Source organism: Glycine max, chromosome 14 (assembly GCF_000004515.6).
Source record: "Glycine max cultivar Williams 82 chromosome 14, Glycine_max_v4.0, whole genome shotgun sequence".
Classification (NCBI taxonomy): Eukaryota; Viridiplantae; Streptophyta; class Magnoliopsida; order Fabales; family Fabaceae; genus Glycine; species Glycine max.
The window spans coordinates 49,674,229-49,697,603 of record NC_038250.2 but is presented as its reverse complement, the minus strand read 5'-3'; the positions used below and the strand labels follow the sequence as shown (position 1 = coordinate 49,697,603).

Genomic DNA, 23,375 nt, shown 5'->3' with positions numbered 1-23,375 from the left:
AATATCTTAAGTAAATATGTTAGGTCTAGAGTTCAATTGACCAAAATAAAAGAAGAAGAAGAAAATATGCAAATTGAGAATTAGATCAAAATTTCATATTTTCTAAAATATAAAGACCAAAATCGAGAGAAAAAAACAGGAGCACCAAAAACGTGTATTAAAAATTATAGGGCCAAAATTGCAATTCAACATTTTATTTTTTGATGATTTGAAAATATCATTTTAAAACATAAGTTATTTTTTTCAATATATGTGAATTATTTTAAATTAATTTTATCCAAACCTAAATTAAATGAAGTCGATTCTACAAATGCATATCCTAACAACCACGCGCACACTTAGAAGGATACAATCTTCTTAGATGGTAGCATAAGATATTTTAAACCAAACTACTTAAATTAGAATTTAGAACTTATATACCTTCTTAGTTATTAAACCAATGTCTATATATAAATATGCAACCTACAAAGTTTGTGCTATAAGTTGACGAAGTTTTTTTTCAATTGCAATGGTCTCTCTCATTCTTTTTACCATTTTAACAACCTTCTACTTGATTTTGGCTAATTCTTGACATTAAAAGCATACATAATACTTTAGCAATAGACTTATGCTCAAAGATGAACATAGTAGAATGAAGAAGTTATGCAAATTATATGGTTTCTTTTTGGTGATGACACTTCTAATGTTATATAATGAAGTGCTATTTTTTCGTGGGAGTTGGTTAGCTTAAATGATTCAACTTTAAAGTCATTGAATAACTTTTAACATGGGGCCAAGAAAAGACCCAACTAGACAAAATTTAGACATTTCCTAATGGACATAGACCTTTAAGTTTAGTGTCTAGTCTAGTCCAAAATGAAAGTTTTTTTTTAAAAAAAAAGAATCACTTATTAGTCACACTCAATCACTCACAAACACATCTTGGTCTCTTCCTCTCTGGTCTCCCACTCTCGTGAACCCTAGCCCACACAACAATGTTGTGCCACTCACTTCTCATCAATGACCACTTTTGACCGTCCCTCGCCTTGTCATTGTTTGCCAACGTCGACCATCCCAGACCGCCTAAGACTTGTCCTTTTATCTCAATCGCAATTTTAATTTCCATCACATTAAGGTCGTGGCATCGTTCACCAATGCCACTGTTACCACGTAGAGGTGTTCAAGGTTAGTTGTGCAATGCTTTCTTTTAGCCTATGTTGATGATGTTTTGAGTTTTGATATGAAAACATTGTTTTACAAATCTAGCTCTTGAGTTTCTAATTTATTTGGTGATTGTATAGTTAACTCCATTACTTTGTTTGCAACCTTGGAGTAATAAAATCTTGTGGCTCTTTAAACACGAGTTGTTGCGATTGTCAAAATTTTACCATGTGTTGTCATGTAAGTTGTGATGATGTCATTTAAATTAGTCCCTTTTATTATAAGCATGTGTTTTCACTGCATATTCTGCACGTCTCGTGCTTAAGATTACATTATTGTTGTTCTTCTGCCACCTTGGTTTTATTTGTGCACAATGACAAGCTTATAATAGAAGAAACATACTTTCATGTTGGGCTTAGCTCTACTTAGATAAACATTGAAAACTAATGGTACTAGGATGTGTTGTTTCGGTGTAAGTCTAAACTTTGAAGTGCTTCTATATTTTTGCATTAATATATCAATTAAATTAGTCTTATTTCTTTTCAATTGGAACTAATATAGAGATATTTAAATTATTTATTTTGTATTATTAATGTATAGATATTTGCATTATAAAAAAATAGTTTGTTGTGTAATGGTGAATTTGTTAATGTGAAATGTTTCTTTTATATTTGGAATCTTATAGTTCAAGAAGGCTTAAAATGGTGGAAGATGTTTTACAAAAGATTAGAGACAACATTAAACACGTGAAAAACATTAAAGGCTAGAAAATAGCATTTAGATAATGTGTTGTTCAAGTGAGAAGTATTGATACTAAGGTAGGCTTGAAGTTAAATGTACCTTTTAGATGGACTTACATTTTTGTCATGCTCAAAAGTGCTACTAAGTATTGTTGTGCTTTTGACAATTTCACCATTCATGATGGAAACTACAACTATTGTTTATGAAGTGAAGAGTGAAAAAGAGCTAAAAGATGTGTGAAATTTTTAGGACATTTTGTAAGACAACTAACTTGATTTCAAGTACATATTATCCAACCTCTAATGAATACTTTATGCAAGTATGGAAAATTAAATGGTTGTTGTGGGAAACACTCAAAAGTGATGATGCACTAATGTAAGACACGATGGAGAAGATGATGGAAAATTTTAGCAACTATTGGAGTGATATAGTCTCATTCTCTTAATTGTTATGATTTTTCACCCGCTGATGAAACTTGAAGCACTTCAATTTTATTATTCAAAGCTTGATAATTTTACTTGTAATGAAAAAGTAGGAAACATAAGAGTTAAGATGGACAAACTTTTTGAAGAATATGTGAATGTCATCGGATGCATCAAGTTCCCGAATTGTTCCTCTAGTTGAACGAGATTTCAATCAAGGGATGGAAGACATGGATCCATGCATTGTAAGTTAATTATTTGTATTTGTTATCAATCTTTTGTATTTGTTAGTTTATATCTAATCTAGTGTACTTGTTAATTTATTTATTTTTCTAATAATGTCATAAGAATATATCAATTTTGTGAGCCAAAATGTTAATGTCCCTAATAAGTTTGATTTGGATCTTTATTTGATTGAGACACCCCTTGAGCCAAAGTTTTTTTTTTCTAAAGTTGGATGTTTTGAGCTATTGGAAGGACCATCAAGAGTGTTATCCAAATCATTAAATACGGACATGTGATGTGTTAAGCATTCCAATTACAACAATTGCTAGTAAGTTTGCATTTAACATTGATGTTGGTGTGTTTAACAAGTATATTATTGCTTTTTTTGGCCAATGTTCAAGCACTATTTGTAACCCAAAATTGATTGATTTGCTTTGAATAATTAGGTATTGTATTACTTGCAAATACTTTATTACTATACCACTTCTAAAAAATATTCAATGCTAATGCTAACATTATTATTATTATTATTATTTAATTATAGATGAAGATAATGATGATGTTGAGATATAAGTACTTGTTTTAGATTTCATAGTTCACAACTCAATATTTTTGATGGACAACAACAATAATTTCAGCTTGACACTTAAAAATTTGGATGTTGTAGTTTAGAATTTAATGTTATATTTGTTTAGTAATTTGATTTTCAATTATGTAGGTTGACTTGACACTTTGATATTTTTAAGACTTTAATATTGTTAAACTATAATTAATGTTTATATAGTGAATTTCATTTTATGACTTTTAAATGATATTTTGTATGTCATTTGAACATAACTATTAGATTATTTGTCCATGTTACTTGAATGATAATGAATCATTTTGTTTAAAATTCAAATAAATAATTTTAAAATAAGCATTTCTTTTTATAGTAGATATGTTTTGCTTATTTTTTAAATAAGCAAAAAATTATCTTTTTAAAAAATAAGCAAAAAATTTCATTTAAAGTAAAGTTTGATATACAAATACTCATTCTCATTGAAGTTATATTGATATATTTAAAAGTTTGTCAATTTTTATTGTTTAATATATTTTTTTAGTATTGTTCTTAAATAGTGAGTTTAAATATTTAAGAATAGTATTTTTAATTAAAAAAATACGATTCTAAAATATATCTAAAATTAGTTGTAATTAATTGTTTAAAAGTTTTGTACAGGCCGGCAGAAACTGGGCCAGAATGGGCCGAGGAGGGTAGCCAGTCCAGTCCAGTCCAGAAGGACTTCTAGAGGACTTGTTGCCCCTATTTGATAGTCTATGACGAGGAATGAAAACTTTGGAACGAAGGCATGTGCTGTGTTGTGTTTATGCATTGGTGATTACTGATTAGCTAGCAGTAGCATCGTCCCCTTCTCCAAAGATCGTATAACCTTCAATCCATCTTCATCTCCGGTGAGTCAAGGTGGGCACTTTTTCTTTTCTCTCTCCCAATCTTTCTGCTTTTCTTTTTCTTTTTCGCCCAAAGCTCTCTAGAATCTTCCTGACGCAGATCTTACCACCTCTTCTATTTCTTTTTCTCTTACTCCATTTCGCTTCTTTACAATAGCCACGCCAACTTCCTCTACTCAACCTTGGTACTTTTAGTTCCCCGTGCTCTCAACCTTCAATCGCACTTTCATATACTATTCCTAATGTAATTATGGATGCTACTCTTTTTCTTTTAACTCAGATCTCCTGATTCTTGTTTCAATTTCGTAGTTGTTTTCCACTGTAACTGGACTATCAAAATCTGACCTATCTTTCAGGCTTTTATATACCTAATTGCTTTAACGAATCTCAAATATGTTCTGTGTTGGTTTTTATTGGATACAAACATAGACTTAGTGGCGTGTCTTGATTGCATATGCATCAGGCAACATTATTGTAATGGTTGCTAGATGTTTTTATGTTTGGATAAATGTATCATCAACATCTGTTAGTTCCCAAAAACCTAATTGATATGTCCAATGACACCGAGTTTCTTTATGAGTCGTTTGGATGAATAAAAGGATGGATAGTATAATCATATTCTATATTTGCATTACAGTGATAACTTGTTATTTACTGGATTTTACAATTTAATGATTGAATATGAAAATTTACTGTGTTTTACATTGCATATCTTTTTTGCACACTGATGTGTTAGATATGTTGCATCACTGGCCATACAAGCATAGTGTGTTATTGTGCTGTTTTTACTGCACTGTCCTGTTTATGGTTAAAGTAGAATACGATATAATATATTGCCACATGCTTTGGAAGTTCTGCTTTGGGGTTTCTTCTGATTCCTCGATGGATCTCTTTCACTCATTGAATGATTATTATGGCCCTACATCTGCATTGTGTTGCAGTTGCAGCTACTTTGGCATCGTATTTTCTGGGTCAGTTCTGTCGAATTCCTTGGTCCAAGACTTTGCAGCTGAACCAACAGCATGGCGGGTCAGTCCTCCAATGAAGGCTCCAGTACTGGAAACATTTCAGCAGAATGTTCCGATTCAACTGTTCAGCTCAATATCAAGACTCTAGATTCCCGCATCTACAGTTTTCAAGTGGACAAAAATGTAAGCTATATATCTATTCCTGTCATTCTTGTGTTTTTCGAGTCCTATTTTTGAGGTAAATATATGTAGGCTAGGGTATAACCCAAAAACTTGTCTTCAAAATCATTTCAGATGCCTGTTTCATTGTTCAAAGAGAAAATTGCAAATGAAATTGGTGTTCCTGTTAATCAGCAACGGCTGATATTTAGAGGAAAAGTCTTAAAGGATGAGCATGTTCTTTCTGAGTATCGTATCCTTCAAATTGTAATTTTTTTCCCATCAGCATAATGCTTAATGTACCTGGACTTTTCTTAGTTTTAACATGATTTTTTTTATCTTGTAAGTTAAAGCATTATTTATGTTCAGTGTCTTCTCTTTATTCAACACCATTATTGGTTTAGCTTTTTAAAATTGGATTGCTTGACAGAAGGAAATGCTGTGGCCTGTAGAAGAATTTTTCATAAATGGTGAAATGAGTTAGTATTTGAAATCACACCGCGTCACTCATTTATTTATATTATAAGCTAATCCTTAACCATTTAAGATGTTGAGAATGGGCATACATTGCATTTAGTTGAAAGACAACCAAATCAGTCTCAGGCTTCTGGTATGAGTTCTGGTGAGTCAACTGGTACAAGTGGTAACCGAGGTATAACTTAAGGCTGCAATTGATGGTCATTTTTGTTTTTTTCTCCCTTCAGGTTTTAATCATTTTTTAAATACCAGACATATGTTGTAGTATTTTACTATGCTGCTGATAAATTTAATTATTTGGAAGGAAATGGTGTAGGCTCAGGGGCTCCTCGTAATCGTGTTGGGCAAATTTCACATAGTGTTGTTCTGGGAACATTTAATGTGGGTGAACAAGGTGAAGGAATTGTTCATGACCTCACTCGGGTTTGTTACCATGTTCTTTGTATCTATCTTATGCAGTTCATATCATGCATTCTATTCTATTCTGTTTTCATGTAGGTCTTGGCAATAATGGTGTGATTTGATATTGCTTAAGGAACATTATGTATTGCTGTGTTTTGTTTTCAGGTTATTGGGCATGTTTTAAATTCTATTGGAAACAGTGGCCAGAGCACAATTAGTGGTCCTAATGCTACGCAAACTTCTTCAGTTAGTACCACTCCTGCTTGAATAGATGATCATGTATTGTTATATTTTCTATCATTTGTGTGATTTACTGGACTATTGTATGCACATTGTTAATTTTTTTAGCCACGAGGGACTGAATTAATTTAACATCCATTTTATTGTTTAGATTTCTCTTTATTTGAATTCTCCTTGCAACATTGCATAGTTATATTTGCTTTCCTTTTTTCGATTTCATCTTCTTAGATCATGAAGCAACCGCATGTTGTGGTATCTATTTCAAGTGGCTTGTGTTTCATAGTGTACAAATATTTTATCTATTGTCATAATGGTGTCAAATCTCAAGTATCTTATGAATGGTTATTTATCTTAAATTATGGAATCTCCATTTTTTGTTTTTGGTTTAATGTATAGATATTTATTTTTCCTTACAATACTAACATGGCATTGTTAAACTCTCTTAATTATTGTCATCAATTTAATTTGTGAATAGAATTGATACAGAACACAGACTTGTACTAATGTACTATGAAGTTAGTATATGTTGTTTTGCTACGTGCATTATGCACTATATATCCTTTGACCTAAACTGGGACCCAATCTATTTGGTCAGGTTCAGCCAAGGAATGAAACTGATGGAATGCATGCTGGAAATCAAAACCCAGCAGGAAATCAGGCACCATCTGGACAGACATTTCATGGCCCGACATTTCAATCTGTCTCTCATGTTGTTCAGATTCCTGTGGCGGCAGGGACCATACCCATTCCTTCTCTCAATGCAGTAGGAACATGGCCTCTCTTTTGGATGCTTATTTTTTTCCTGTGGAAATTTAACACATTCTCAATGATGTTCAACTTTCTTTCTTTCTCCATCATTTCAGCCAATTCCTGATTCACTGAACACACTGTCTGAGTTTATGAATCGCATGGAACAGATACTAACACAAAATGGTGATGATGTTGAAATTGTTGCTCTTTTATTTTTAATTTTAAAGAAATTGAAATATTTATATTTGCTTAATGCTTATGCAGGTTATCAATCAAATCTTTCATCTGCTAACCCTAGAGATCAGCTAGTGGAATTGCCTTCTAATGTACAAGGGTTGCCGACACTTGAAGCATTAAGCACTGTCTTGCATCGTGCAGAACAGTTACTTGGTGGTCAAGCTGTTGCTGCACTATCTGTAATTAACACATCCCATTTACTAATATTCATGTTCACCTTAATGATAAAAATATCTTTCTATTATCTGCAACTATAAGATGTTTATTACAAGTATAAATACATTATAGATTTATTAAAAAAATAAGAATGGATTGAAGTTTTTTTTTTGAACGGCCAAAATATCATATATTATATAAGGATAGTACCAGGGGTACTACAAGGATACAAATAAAAGCCATAGGCTGAGATTAGAAAATAAAGTCTACACAAACTTCTCCAACTAGAGACCGAACAAAAAACCACCCAACCTTCCCACACTAGGAGAAGGCAAAGGACATAGATGATGACCATTGATGAAACGGAATGGCAAAGTCCTTTTCCCACCCCCTCAACCAAGACCAGGCGAGAAAAATTACATCGTCCACCAACTTGGAAATATCAAACTGTTGATTTTTAAAAATCATAGCGTTCCTGTGGTTCCAGATAGAGGCTGTGGCCGCTACCCACCAGACCTTCCACTTTCTATTAATAGCTTGCGAAGCGGCCAAAGAGATGTGCTGAGTGAAGTGGTCCAGAGGCCTACAATGCATGACTCTGGCTTCCTTGACCCAAGACATAAATTCCCACCACAATGGCATAATCTTTTTGCAAGAGAAGAAAAGATGAGAGGCCGATTCCACTTGGCTTTGGCAAAAGGTGCATTGGTCACTATCCAGCACGACTTGTCGTCTAGATAAATTTTCCTTGGTCGGTAGTCTATCCCACAGCAGTCTCCAAGCAAAGGATAAGGCTTTCGGAGGAGCTTTTATATTCCATAACTGGCTGAAAGCATGATTCTGATACGCTGTTGACTGAGCATCTCTAATATATTGGTAAGCACTGGATGTAGTAAAGATTCCTTTTGGATCAGCACCCCAAACCCACTGATCCTTCATAGCTGCATTAGGTGATAAAGCTGAAACCTGATCTATAAAGTCTGAAGCACTAACCACCTCGTGATCAAAGAGGTTCCTCCTCCAAGAGAAATTCCACTGCCACCCTGCTTCTCCAAAGGACCCCAAGTTTCCCACTATCTCAGCTTTATGAGAAGATATTTGATACAAATCAGGATATCTGTCTCTAAGGGGTCTTCCATCACCCATCCATGAGTCTTCCCAAAATAAAATTTGATCGCCACTGCCGAGCTTCCATTTAATCTGGTTACGAATCCCATCCATGCTGCTATGGAGTAAAACAGCCTTCAAATCCGACCACCAAAAGGAATGAGACTGCCTGTGGGAATTCTCTTCCAACCCTCTCCATCCTTTGTATTTTGAGATGAGGATTCTGCACCACAATTGGTCTGATTGGTGGAACATCAGCCACTTCCATTTAATAAGAAGGGCTCTATTAAGATCCTTGATAGCTTTGATACCCAAACCTCCTTGATTTCTAGGAGTACATATATGATCCCAAGCCATCCAAGCGATCTTTTTCCCTTCAGCACCTCCTCCCCACAAAAAATTCCTTTGGATTGAAGTCAGCCTCACTAACACTGCTGAAGGAGCTTTGAAGAAAGACAGATAAAATAAAGGCAAGGCTGTCAAAACAGAATTAATTAAAGTAATTCTGCCTGCCATAGAGACTTTCCTCTGATTCCACTTGTTAAGCTTGGCCTCGAATTTTCGAAAAATGGGCTCCCACATAATTAACCTTCTCGGATTAGCTCCAATGGGCATCCCTAGATAAGTAAAAGGAAGCTGAAGAGATCCACAATTAAGGAACTCAGCTGCAGATCGACACCACTGCTGAGATTGGCCAATTACTCCAAAGTGACTCTTGGCAAAGTTAATTCTAAGGCCAGATACCAACTCGTAACCTCTGAGCATAGCTTTTAAAACAGAGACATTTTCCATAGAAGGTTCCCCAAAGAATATAGTGTCATCAGCAAATTGGAGCATATTTACTGGGACCTTATTCTTCCCTACAAGAAAACTGTGATAAAGGTTTTTAGAAATAGCTTCTCTCATCATTCCTGACAGCCCTTCAGCTACTAGATTAAATAAAAAAGGAGCCAAGGGGTCCCCTTGTCGCAGCCCTCTTTGGGGTTTGAATTCAGGTGTGGGACTGCCATTCACTAGAATGGATATAGAAGTTGATGACAAACATTCTTTAATCCATCCTATCCACCTATCTTGAAAACCCATTCTTCTCATCAAATAAAAGAGGAATTGCCAAGACACGGAATCGTATGCCTTTTCGAAATCAGCTTTAAACAACAAACAAGGTCTCTTGCATCTCCTAGCCTCCTCCACAACCTCATTAGCAATTAAAACTGCATGAAGCAGCTGTCTGCCCTTAACAAAGGCTGATTGCCTTTCATCTATAAGATGATACATGACCTTGCTGACCCTATTAGCTAGGACTTTAGCAATAATTTTGTAGACACATCCTATTAAGGATATAGGTCTAAAGTCAGTAAGGAGTTGGGGATCTTTGATTTTGGGGATGAGAGCAATAAAAGATGAATTAAGGCCCTTGGGGATGACTGCGTTGACATGAAACTCTGAGAAGAACCTGAGGAATTCAGGTTTCAGAATCTTCCAGAAATGCTTGATAAAGCAGAAGTTAAGCCCGTCAGGCCCTGGGCTTTTATCACCTCCACAAGCCCACACTGCATTAGTTATCTCCTCCTCCTTAAAAGCTTCCACCAGCATCTCACTTTGAGAAGGAGACAGGACTCTGAACAGAACTCCATCTAAGTTGGGTCTAGACACACAAGGTTCTGCAAATCTGTCTTTAAAATGCTTGAGAACTGCTTCCTTAATAACTGTGGGTTTATCAACCCAGCCTCCATTGATATGCATCCCCCTTAGAGTATTCCTTCTTCTGCTTGAGTTGATGATTTTGTGGAAATAAGCGGAATTACTGTCTCCCTGTTTAAGCCATTTACACCTGGATTTCTGACGCAGCATAGATTCTTGAATAAAAGATTGCTCCCAAAGATCAGATTGAAGTTTCTTCAGCTCTTGAACCTGCTGCTCAGTAGGTTGAGCTATGAAGGAGTTCTCCAAAACATTCAGCTTGTGCTGAATAAGTTTCACCTTACTACTCTGATCCCCACACTGGTCCTTGCTCCAAACTTTAAGCCTATGTTTGAGTTTCTGCAATTTACATTTCAAAGCAAAACCCCCCCAACCCATAGGCTGGTTTGCAGACCAAAAATCCTTCACCACCTTATTAAAATCTTTATTATGCAACCAAGCATTGAAAACTCGAAAAGGCTTTGGACCCCAATCAGTAATTTTGGACTGCAACATGATAGGGCAATGGTCTGAGTAGTTTCTTTCAAGATGATAGGGCAATGGATTGAAGTTGCATAGGATAATCCTAAATAATTTTAAATTTTGGGCAAAATAAAATTTCATCACTCTTTTAATCAGTAGTACCTTAAAAGCATGAATGTGCTATATATTTGTGTTTGGAGGAACTTAAATGTCATTAAAATGACTGGCATTTTGGGTATGCTCATTTGAGAGGCTGATGGTCAAATTTTTTAATTTATGTGGACTGAAAATAATTGAGGACTTTCCCTAGTCTAGGGCCTTTATCTGCAATAAACTTATTGAATCTAACTAAACCTTTACTTTGATGTTGGGATGTTTACCAATCTTAGCAGAGCTTGGTCTTGTTGGACTGTGAAAAGACATGCAATTTTATCCATTGCGTCATTTGATCAATTTTGGGACACCCAAACACATATTATGCAGTGTCATTTAAACCTTCTTAATATATCTTGGATACCTGGTCAAATCCATTTCAGATTGGATATGAAGACAACTAAGCTATGTTTGGATTACCGTTGTTTTCCATTGGAGGGTGCTGAAATTTGGAGATGGATATCCTTTGTATCTTATAGTCGGAACATGCTTTTGTTTGCACTTTACAACGGTAATCCAAACATGCACTTAGTATTTGAGAGATGTATTCATTGCAAACTCTCTTGTTATAAAACCTCAAGTCTTCTGATATCTTAGTGTCCATCCTTGATTGTAGCCATATAAGCAGATGTAACGATACATTAATCTTACTTCTATTTAACCTAAAAATGTTATGATGATGAAGTGCATATTTCATTGTAGGATTTGTTAGAATGAACTAGCCTTACTATCTTCTTCCTTTATCTTATCTGATTACGTTTTACTTGTAATTTGCGACTCTAGCATATTGCAGGGCGCTTGGAAAGAGAAGGTACTTCTGCTGATCTGCACATAAGGGGTCAAATACAATCAGAATCAGTGCAAATAGGACTTGCTATGCAGCATTTGGGTGCACTTCTACTTGAACTTGGCCGAACAATGTTGACACTGCGTATGGGACAGTCTTCTGTATGTTTCATTCGTTTCTTTGGTGATTTGGATTACTTTATTGTGTCAACATATCATTCATGTTCACTTTCAAATTTCAGGCAGAATCTGTTGTTAACGCTGGACCAGCAGTTTACATCTCTCCATCAGGGCCAAATCCAATAATGGTGCAGGTTTGTCAGCCATTTTGATCTATTCTGATTTCATTAATGGTGATGCCACATGCCAAGTTTAATCATTTAAGCATTGGATGATCTTTCAAACTTTCAATCAAGCTGATTGACATTCAATAAACTATACATTGTTGATATTTCAGAACTGGAAACTGTAAATTATACATGATTAGCATGGTTTACTGATAAATAGATTGTTGATAAAGGGTTGAAGATTGAAAGAAATTGATAACTTCTTTCAACTCTTCATATTGAAAAGTAAATTTTATGTTGGACTCATATATAATAAGTTTAATATAAGATATGCTTTCAACCAATTTAAAATCACCCTAGATATGCTGTTAAATTAATTATTATAGAAGTCAATAATCTTATCATACACGACAATCCATGATTGGATGACACTGTAACATATATATGATGATCACATTCCTATCTATGTGGATTGTTTGATAGTTTACATTTACTATTTCTGGTTCTGATGAAGTTGTGCTATTTTCAGCCTTTTCCACTTCAGACAAGCTCCCTCTTTGGTGGTCCAGTTCCCCCCTCAACTCCTGCAACTTTAGGCACCATTGGAATTGGAAATGCTCCTAGGAACGTAAACATTCATATACATGCTGGTAAACAAAACTAATTGTACTTCAACCCACCTATGAAATATTCAACTTCTATTAAATTTGCTTCATACCAGGTACCTCTCTTGCACCAATTGTTTCAGCCATTGGTTCTAGGGAAAATAATGGCGAGGGGACAAGAAGTGAACACCATAATGAGCCTGGCTCTGGTGATTCAGGTTCAACACGGGTATTACCTGTTAGAAATGTCATAGCAGCAACTATCCCATCACACCCTCCTGGTGTTGGAGTCTCTAGTAGCACACAAACTGGGTTTGGTATTTCTACCTCACAGCCACCTTCTGATTCAGCTTCATTGTCATCTGTTTTAGCTGAAATCAATTCTCGCCTTAGAAACGTTGTTGGTAATATGCAAGGAGATAACACAGTTCCATCAGGTAATTACCAATTATTGTTTCATTGTATGTAGTCTTGATACATTAGCATTTAATTTCAAAACACTTTTTTTCTGTATCCATTCAGGTCAAATGGAATCAAACAGCAGGGACTTGTCTTCTGGATCTGAATCAAGACCTCCTACAGTAAACAAACAGCAAGATACCGTGGACGTGAATGGTTTTGGGGCTATCAGTGCTTCCTCAGTTGGCTGCACTTCTGAAAGTGAAGTACAGAAGGTAATGCTTTTGCACATACTTGGTGATTCATCTGTCTTGTACATCATAGTTTTTAATTGACTAATATCTACCTCTCAATCACTGCTAGGTCCAAACCGAGGCAGTCCAAACCTCAAGTAATGTTTTGGTTGACAAATTTGTTTCAAGTTCTTCCAACCAAGATTTACAAAGTTGTTCTAGTGGAGAAACAATAGTAAAACCAGAAATAGAACAAGATGTTCTGGCTGTAAGTGAAAGACAAAATGTAACTGAACCTGCCAAAGCTGCTCCACTAGGATTGGGTGTGGGTGGTTTAGAGCGCAAGGTAAGTTTACGGTTATTATTTTGTGAATTAGAAGCCTGAATTTTCCAATTGATGTGTCATGCAATGCAAATAGATTTGTTTGCTATAATGTTGGAACTTGGAATGTTATTTTCATTTAAAAGGCTGCTGGATGAGTCTTTTTATTCTCTTAAAATTCATATTTGCCTTTTGAAGTTATATTCTATTATGATTTTGCTGCAATACCATCCCTCTATATTTTATCTATATCATGACGTTATATTCCGAAGTAATCAATTTGAAAATCTTTTTAAAATTAGCACAAGTAGCTTATAGGGCTTAGGATTTGGATATTGTGTCATGTAGGCTTGTGTCTTGGCAACGGCAGAAATATATATATTATGTATTTGTTAGAAACTGAAATCATTTAGATTTAGAATTTGGTTGTTTTATGACACTGGTTGATCATATGCCTCCTTAGATGTTGGTATATATAGTTTGATGTGTCCCTTTGACTTTTTGCTATGCATCCCATATTCCCATTCCTCGGGCAGGCATTAACAGGTTGATGTAGCCTAGCCATGCTGCTGCTTAAAACTGAATTTTTTTCATTATGCTTTCATAATTGGATGTTAATTTGCAGCAATTTTAAAACATTCATTTGACAAGCTAATTTTGAAACAAATGCAGGGCTGTATTAAATTTAATGTGTGGGGATGTTATATATAAATTAACAGAAATTTTAGGGGCCATTTTGTTTGAGAAAATGTTATCCATTTTCATTTTTGTTTTCATTTCTGATTACAAAAATGTCGCCTTGTTCTTGTTTTGTTGTCAAAGATTTGGATTAGGAAACAATGAAAGCAAATTTATTGTTTTCACTGTTATATAAATTTTTGAAAACAGGAAACAAAGTAAAAACAATGTGACATTTTTGTATTTAAAAGTGAACAAAAAAATTCTCTCAAGCCAACAGTTTGCCATGATAGGGACGTGTTTATTGTGCTGTCCACCCTATGAAGATAAAGCATCTGTCCTGGCATCATCCGCATGATGGGAGTGAAAGTATCCCCCACTTCACTATTTGTGTGGGGCTTGCCTGGAAACATTTGATTGTATTTTAAATATTTTACACCCAGGGCTGTTGAATGGCAATAATGATTTACCTGTAAATTGTAATATATGAAGTTATGACCATGTATTTCGATGGTGAAAAACAAGCCATTTGGAGGCAGCAACATATTGTAAAGAAAAAGCAAAAGTAATGAAATTTTGAACTGTCGTGCTACTTAAATTGGTACATTATTAGCGCCTATACCAGTTTAGTCCCTGAAAGATTTGAGGATAGTTACATTAGTCCCTGAAAAATGAAAATGTTGATCAATTTAATCCTTTTTAGGGATTAAATTGATGTGAAAAAGGACTAAATTTGCCAACCTTTTCAACTTAAATGGATGAAAAGTTGATTTTCATCTTTTAATGACTAGTGTGAGTGACCCTAAATCTTTCTGGGGACAAAATAGTATTTTAATCCATTGTCAGCAATGCATTGTGAACATTAACACATTTGTGCATTAGCACAGACCCTTGATTGTCATGATTAGGAATTAGGAATTCTATATCTCTGATCTTCATTTTTTTTTTATCACATTGCATAACTATATTCTTGACTTATCCTTGATAAATTTGCATGCCAAAACAGAGGCGAACTAGACTTCAACCTCCTGTAAGTAAAGGTGCTGATGATGGATCATCCAGTTCTTCTGTCAATCAAAATCAGCAAACCAGAACAGATGGTCAACATATATTGCAAACTCTTGCAAGTCATGGATCCGGTTTGAATTCAAGAAATGCTAATGGGCCATCCCAGCGGCCCTTGCCCTCCAGTGATCGTCCAATTGATGTGGCTGGTTTAATGTCTCAGGCTTTACATAGTCCTGCCTTGAATGGTTTGTTGGAAGGAGTTTCACAGCAAACTGGAGTTGACTCACCTGATGGCCTGAGGAATATGTTGCATCAGTTCACCCAGAGCCCGCAGATGATGAACACGGTTAATCAAATTGTCCAACAGGTTGGCAGTCAGGATGTGGGGAATATGTTTGCTGGAACGGAAAGAGGGCAGGGTGGTGGTATTGACATTTCAAGGATGTTTCAACAGATGATGCCCATTGTATCTCGAGCCCTTGGTGGGGGAAATCCTTCCTCACTATTCTCTGCTGAAGAAGCTGAACCCCATGCACCCTACCGAGATGGAACAGTTGACAGAGATGAATATTCTGATAATCAAAGTTTACAGGTTTGTATCCATTTGTTATAAGAAAGTCATTGGCTGTATTGCTGCACTTCCATGTTTGGTAATTTCTGTGAACTTTTAAGAACCATAACTTTTCTTTTGGCACTAGATGCAAGTCCTTTTTAACATAGCCTTTTTATGTTAGTCTTATGGTAAGCCTACAGGGGCAGCCCCCCCCCCCAAAAAAAAAAGATAAATAAACTTAACATACATATTAAAAAAGAAATTGCCCCCCTTCCCCCTAACAATTTTTTCTAGTTCTGTTTCTGTTTGAATGAAGGCTGAGACTAGGGTGCGTAAGTAAACTTCTTATGCACCGTGCAAAAGTTATTATGGTCATTTTTTAACCGTTAGATTTGATTAATTTTAAATCAACGATCCAATTTTTTTTTCTGTTTTCTTTCTATTTTTTTTCTTTTTCTTACTTTTCCAAATTTACCCTTTCTCTTCTCTCTTCCCCTTCTCTGCCGTTCTTCTCCTCTCCTTTTTGAAGTCCGTCGCGACGTCGTACGAGTTTGTGACGGTAAGCGTGGAAGGATCGAGAGTGAGAACGGAGATGATGGAGGTGCCGCCCCCGCCGCTGGGCTTCCGAGAGGCCGAGAGTGATTTGTCGCCTCGCTGGCAGAAACCACCGGACCTACGGCGGCGGCTTCCTCGCTGTCTCCGCTGTATTGAGGGATGTTGTTTGAATTGGAATGTGAGAGAAAGATTAGGGACAAATCTGGAAAGACAGAAAAGAAGAAAAGAAAAAATGCAAAAAGGAAAAAAAAATCTACGCTGTCCATTTAATCTAACGATATATATTGATCCTTTCGCACGGTGCGTAAGAAGTTTACTTACGCACCCTAGTCTCAGCCTTGAATGCAAGGTGTCCTGTGCTATTTCTGTTGAAAGATGGAACTGTTAAAATGGCTTTGGCAGCTGGGCCAGCCTGGGTGACTCAATTACCTATGAGAGTTAGGGCCATAAACTTACAGACCTTTGACACGGCTAGCAAGTCTGTGTGGCCTGTAAATCAACCCCTTTTAATGTTTCTTTTTAGATTAATTTTCTTTATTATTAAAGTTAAATGGACTGAACATCCCCCTACAAAAAAAAACTTTTGGGATTGGTTAGGATCCTTCAAAAGTTATTAGCATGTATATCCTTTTCAGCAACAACTGGTGTATCATTTGTGATTGATTATGATACTTCCTAAATTTGAAAATGGAAATTATCATTAAATGAAGATAACAATTCATTTGTTTCTGAGTATTCTATTATATCTAGGATTTTGAAATGTTGATGTAGGAAAAGTTGAGACTCAGGACTTATCAATTAAAGCATTAACTTTAAGTTTTGTTTGGAGAATTAACTCAAGTTTAGATGTACACGGGGAAGGCAATGTGCAATGAAAAATTTTGCTTGGTTCATGAGTTAGGCATAGCCTGGCTTGCCCATTTTGACCTTTAATGTTTCATGCATGACATGGCAAGTATTTGTATGAGTATTGTATTACTTTTGCAAGCCATTTGTGTACTATTGTATCATAACCATCATCTTTGTGTATCTGACACCTCTTGCCTTGCATTGAATTTTGGGAAAATGGCTGTAGGATGTTCAACATATTTTGGACTATGAAAAACATTAGTAAGATCTAGCTAAGTTTTTGTAAGTGAACATAGATCGCTTCTTAGAATAAACACTTGTGTTGTCTTTTTTTGGGGGAATACCTCAGCAATATTAATATTTTATTTTCTAAGCTGAAATGCTAGAACAGTAGTCCTAATGTGACTTTTTCCTTGTCTTCTCCAGCTTTACCTTCAACCACTGGCTGAGAGGATTGAGCACCTGGGTCCTTCTACTGATATTTTCCGTGCTGTAGCTGAAATTGCTGTCCAGCTATCTGGCAGTGGAAGCACTTCTAATGATCTTCTGGATGAGTTGTGCAGCAATGAGAGTCTTGCCAGGGTAAGTCGTTTTAATGATATTTGTCCTTTGCGAGCTGAAAGTTGTTTGTTGCACTGCCTTTAAATGCAACCCACTAAGCTTTTTTCATGATGATTTGTGCTCAGTCTCATAAAAAATTGACATTCTTGGCTGTGCAGGAATATGTAGATATGTTGCGATTTGATGTAAGTAAGCTGCTCGAGGGACATTCTGAAACGGACAATGTCTAATTTTAGCTTGTATGAATACATATGCTTCATTGCTTCTATTGTGTTGCAAATCTCAACCTTCCTGAAAGTCCTTCTATTGTGTCCCAAATCTTAACCTTCCCGAAAGTCCTTCTAGAGAACGAGTTTTGCGTGTCGTGCCCTGAATAATTAATCATTTTGACGGACTTCCAGATCATGTGAGAAAATTAGCATACACCACATGCCAGACGGTTGTTTCAAATGTAGCATTGAGGCGTTTAATGGCCTTCCATTGTTATATTTTTTATGCCCCCTTTCTGATTATACCCTCGTTTGGGCTTATTTCGGACAGTGTGGAGGCTTCTATCAAATAGTCTTGTACATCTAGCGCTTCCATTATTTTATTTTCAGTGCTAAATGACTGAAATTGATTGCATTAATTTTTTTTTTTGGGTGGGAGGGGGTGGGAGGTGTTGAATTGCTCATTCCTTAGGACAAGGGGATTTTCTTTCTGCACCCGACATCATTTCTTCTACATCCATCATTGAGTGAAAAATAAATTTTGCCCCACTTTCATTGACATGCTTAAATGTGAAATGCAAATTGAGAATCTGTTTGTATACATCATTCATTCATGTGTTTTTCATCTCTCCCCAAATTCTCTCATCTTGTCAATTCGTGGTTGTCTTCATTAATCTATGTGCTCGTTGTTGGTGTCTGCCTTCGTTTTGCTATTGTCATCGTGAGTTCTGTTGTCTATATTTTTTCTTTTGTGTATTTCATGTATATGGATTAACAATCCGTATGAATCATCAATTTGTATGGAGTAAATGAAGGTAAATTTTTTTTTATCAGTGATGAGGCAGTCTATTCACAGTGGAGGAGGAGAGGAAACTTGTATAGGAATGAAGAAGGAAAAAAGGATAAAATTATAATTTTTTTTAAATATGTTGGATGTAAAAAAAATTTGTTGGGTGTCGGAAGAATACCACTAGGACAAGTTTATGGATTGAAGTATATTTCAGAAAAAATCATTCAGGAAATTGAAGTATATTTTGTAGACCGGGGACTCTACTAAGAAAATATTTCAGCACTTCTGTAGCGTGTAGTTGTCTCATTAATCTCATGAGTTTTGGTATGTATGATTATTTTTTTTAAAAAAGTTCAATAGAGAAAAGGTTGAGAAATTACGTAATACTAAATGTGACGAGTGGGCAATACTATTGTGAATTTCGACAATTGCATTATCAAGTTTAGTTGTGTTGCGACGATATGAAGTCAACTAGTGTTTGTTTTCGGCTGTTCAATAGATTTTCAATCTGTAGATTGGTAAATGAGTACAACACACCCTACATCTATTAGGATTATTGTGTAAAGGGGCCTACACCGTTCTCTGCAGCCAGAATTCTGTGCTAACAATTACCTAATTCATTAAAATTATTAAAATTATAAAAGGTGATTAATTTAGTTGATAATAATAAATATGTTTGAAATTTAAATTTGTATCTCTTCTAATTTTTCAATACATTTTTTTTATGGTATAATTTTCTAATACATTTTTTTTGAAAATTTTATTACAATACAATTAATAAAGAGAATTTAGCCTAAAAATAAATTAGTGCAATAGAAATTGTGGATTTATTTTATAAAAATGAACAAACAATTTTTAATTTGAGTCTTCTAAATAGGAATAAAAGAAAGTATAAACTATAAGTTGAAAGTTTAAAATCAAGTTGATTATGGTCAAAATAACTTATAAGCTACTTAAGTGACTTACTAAAAATACATTAATGTTGTGGATAAAATGCATAGAATCTTATGAGGGGACGTTACCTTTTAAATATGACTGGTCTTTACTCATGACATGTGTTCACGAGAGATTCATTAGCTAAGCTAAAAGACCTTAATAAAGAATGTTTACCTTAGTTTAAGGTTGGTTAGGTTTCAATAATTTTAACAACTTAAAGATTACACGATTGTCGTGTTAGTTTAGACCATATCAAGCTAATGTTTTGATGGACTTATGGATTGTACACATGAAATTGGAGTTGTTTGGTAGAGTTTTGGACCCTTCTTTATGAATCTCAATATTTTGATTGTTTCCTAGATTTGATATTTTTGGTTCTCATGATTTTTCTCTAGTACTTTCATCCTCACGAAAATTGAAAATGAAGAAGAAAATGATTTTTCATTTGCCATTTTTTTATTAATAAGATATGATTTGAATAATTTCTATAGTGACATTGACATATGATAAAAAAATAGTATATATATATATATATATATATATATATATATATATATATATATATATAATACAATAGACCTTTCAATCAATAATCAAGTTTTTATTTCATAAAATATGTTTTTTTCATTATGATCCGGTTGTTAGGAGGTGCCTCAAAGAAAGAAAGAAGACTTAATTTAAAAGTATTTAAGTGTAAAAATGTAATTTATCTCACCTTTTAGGTTTAACATGTGTTATATTATAACGTTGTATTTGAATTGGGTCGTATAATATTAGAGTTAATAGATAATGGACAAGTCAATCCAATAAGAACAGAATGATACTTATTCTTTTAACAAAACAAGAGAAAATTTTAAATGCCAATTGGTAGAGAAAATTGTAGGTTATAAGCAAATCAAATGTGAATATATTCATATCATTTGTAAGGATAGAAATAGGTGAGAACACCTATGGTCTAGCTTAGATCATGCTTCCCCTTCTCCTCCAACGACGATCATGTTAACACTCGCGTCTCCCTCTATCCCGATGGTCTCTATTCCTAAACTTAAATTGCAACAATCTAACCATCTATTCGTTAGAGCCTCGAACGACCCCGCATTTCACAACCCGCTGCTCCAAACCCTAAAATCCCTTTTCGCCTCATCTACGTCCATCGCTGCCACCGTGTGCCTGTCATGGCCACCCTGCTCCGAGCAACAAAGCCATTGGAAAAATACTGGACCTTTTGATTGAGTTAGAACCGGAAGAGTTCAGGTGGCCTCTGATGAAGGCGAACACCGACCTGGCGGTGGCGAGGATGGAAGAAATCTTGAGCAAAGATCGGCTTTGAGTGGATGCTCTTATGCTGATATCCACGACTTGTGAACCGAGCAAGTTGGAAAACACTTTGGAAAGAGCGGAACAAGTTAATATACATTGTCTACTTTACTACCTATATTTCTAATGCTCATCTTCTACGTCTTTAATTGATGTCTAGCTTGCCAAAAAGTTTGTCTGGCTTGTGGTGTTAGTTCTGGCAGCAAATGAATTTTCAAAAATAGGCTGCTTTGCTTTCTTCTCATTCTCAGACGTAGGGCTTAAGCTGCTTCTGCTCAAGTCCTTTGAAACTGTTTTTCCTGGTGGGGCTTGATAATTTCTTAGTTCATATCGTAAAGCAAGCTTTTATCCACCGCACATATACTAATTCTTCAAGATATGAACATCGATCGTACTGTAGTAGCTCATTTCCTTCATCAAGCACACATTTTTCTTGTTTAAGACACTCACTTTCTTGCATCTGCCTGCATCCCAAAAGCATAAGGTAAAAATTATTGTCTAACAAGCAGTGACTAAACTAAAGGAAAAGAGTAGGTGAGTATAATCTTCCTACTGCTGGGTCTTCCTTCCAGGAATGCATTTGCAAGGATTTGGGTACAATCCAATCATTGAGCTAGGTCAGATTTTTCTATCTGCAATCTTAAACTAGATTTCCTCAACTCTTTTGCTTTAGACTCAAGATCCTTTAGCTTTGGAATCCTTATCTGAATATCTTGATCACAAGAAGCATCTTTGCATTCTTGGTCTTGCAACCTGGAAACTTTCTGTTTAAGAGTTATGATCACAAGAGTTATATTCTGTTCAGCTACATAACTAATTTTCTTATTGAGCAAATCAACCAACTTGCGCTTGTGCAGCCTCAAGCTCAGCCAGCACTTTTGCATGATCAGCAATCTCTTCCTTTAATCTCCAATTCTCAGACTGTAAGGTCTAAACCTTCAGATTGAATATCTTCAAGACTGTAATCTCCAATTCTAAGACTGTAACGGCCTTCCAAATCCATTGTCGTATTTAAGTCCTTTCGGATTATACCCTCGTTTGGGCTTTATTCGGACAGCGGAGGCTTCTATCAAATAGTCTTGCACATCTAGGGCTTCCATTATTTTCACTATTAATTGACTCAATCTGATTGCATTACAATTTACAACTATTTTTTTCCCCTTGCATAGCCCTAAGTGTGCACATCCCCAACCCCAAGAGTACAATAGATTTCCCCCTAAAGTTTGCCCTTTTATAATAGTAATTTATAACTTTTTTTCTTCTTCTTGCATAGCCCTAAGTCTGCATAGCCCCAAACCCAAGAGTACAGTAGATTTTCCACTAAAGTTTACCCTTTACAATAGTAATGGAACAATCGATACAATCTTGTATTGTGTATCACATTTCCCTCCCTCCAAATAGCATGCATCGACAAAGTGTGTTTGGAAGAAAAGATAAGAATAATATATGCATGAGAGAAATTTTAGATTTTCTTTAGAGGAACCTATACTTTTTACACTCTATTTTAATTTCAAAAAATTTCTTTTATTTTTATCTTTTTTATTTTCATATTTTAAACCAAACACACTATGAATCATGCTAGGGTGGATACCGTAAAAAAGTGCATTGTGGAATATGAAGGAAGTAGGCTAAAATATAATTTTTCTATTTCATTTTATTTAATTTGTAATTTTAATCCTCCTAAAAAAATAAATATTTAGTTCTCTTCTTTTTCAAAATTAAGAATTTTAGTTTAATTGTCAATTTTTAGGGTGTGCACTGTTAATAAGTAAACATAGACCGTTGAATTGCTCATGTGAAACTATAATATAAGGTTTTTTTTTTAATTAAATTCTTAGGTAACTTAAAGAGATTCTTAATAATTAGTAGTTTTTAATCAAACTTTTATTAAATCAAATGTTCTACTAATCAAATTAATAATTTAAAAATTAATATTGGAGTATCACGTTAGCGTTTTAGTGGTTAACATTTTTATTTAGAAATTGACGATGGAATCAAAAGTTTGAAAAATAGAGGGATTAAATGTCTATTTTTTTTTTATAAGAAACCAGAATTATATTTGAATGAAATAGAAAGAATAAAATTATATTTAGGCAATAAAGTATATTAAACTAAGAGTGTATTTATTTTAGGGATTAAAGGTTTATTTCCCATAATGTAACATGAGAATATTACATACCCATGCTTGTTATAAGTTTTATCATATGTTTTTCACACTTTTATTTCCACGAGAAGGGATGAAAATGAAATATTCTCATAGGAATAAGGGAAACTATTTCTTAAAATATCATTAATTTTTTTATATGTATTTTTATTTAAATTATTTTTGAATTTTAAAAGATATTCTCAAGAATATTGAACATATAACCAGATATTTTTTTAAAATTTTTTTTTTCAAGAAATGATATTCTCATGTTAAATTTATGGGAACGAAAAAAGATTCCGTGAAAATTTTCATTTTTTTAAGATAAACCTTTTCTACTTAATCACCTTACAGTGGC

At 34.7% G+C, this 23,375-nt stretch overlaps 1 protein-coding gene across 8 annotated transcripts; it reads left to right on the top strand.

Annotated features, from left to right (window-relative positions):
- Nucleotides 1–3,844: 3,844 nt before the first annotated feature.
- LOC100811870 (ubiquitin-like domain-containing protein CIP73) lies at nucleotides 3,845–18,193 on the top strand. 8 transcript variants are annotated; one of them, XM_041008901.1, is made up of 18 exons: nucleotides 3,845–3,977; nucleotides 4,916–5,125; nucleotides 5,237–5,354; nucleotides 5,649–5,753; nucleotides 5,895–6,001; nucleotides 6,146–6,226; nucleotides 6,816–6,983; nucleotides 7,084–7,153; nucleotides 7,235–7,386; nucleotides 11,570–11,734; nucleotides 11,815–11,886; nucleotides 12,389–12,509; nucleotides 12,581–12,901; nucleotides 12,987–13,138; nucleotides 13,227–13,442; nucleotides 15,103–15,696; nucleotides 17,488–17,643; nucleotides 17,781–18,193. In XM_041008901.1, the coding sequence occupies exons 2-18, from the start codon at nucleotides 4,997–4,999 to the stop codon at nucleotides 17,850–17,852; spliced, it is 2,799 nt and encodes a 932-aa protein (XP_040864835.1). In that variant the 5' UTR covers nucleotides 3,845–3,977; nucleotides 4,916–4,996; the 3' UTR covers nucleotides 17,853–18,193. The 8 variants fall into 8 exon arrangements, with proteins under 8 accessions (XP_040864835.1, XP_006596523.1, XP_006596527.1 ...); XM_006596460.3 differs by having other exon boundaries at nucleotides 3,852–3,977; nucleotides 5,883–6,001; XM_006596464.4 differs by having other exon boundaries at nucleotides 3,854–3,987; nucleotides 5,649–5,723.
- The last annotated feature ends 5,182 nt before the right edge of the window (nucleotides 18,194–23,375 follow it).

What these genes read in the sequence shown, in the direction of transcription:
- LOC100811870 (XM_041008900.1), top strand. Translation starts at nt 4,997, where the DNA reads ATGGCGGGTCAGTCCTCCAATGAAGGCTCCAGTACTGGAAACATTTCA. An exon ending in AAACATTCATATACATGCTG is followed by an intron (nt 12,510 to 12,580) that starts GTAAACAAAACT and finishes GCTTCATACCAG; the next exon opens with GTACCTCTCTTGCACCAATT. An exon ending in TGGGTGGTTTAGAGCGCAAG is followed by an intron (nt 13,443 to 15,102) that starts GTAAGTTTACGG and finishes ATGCCAAAACAG; the next exon opens with AGGCGAACTAGACTTCAACC.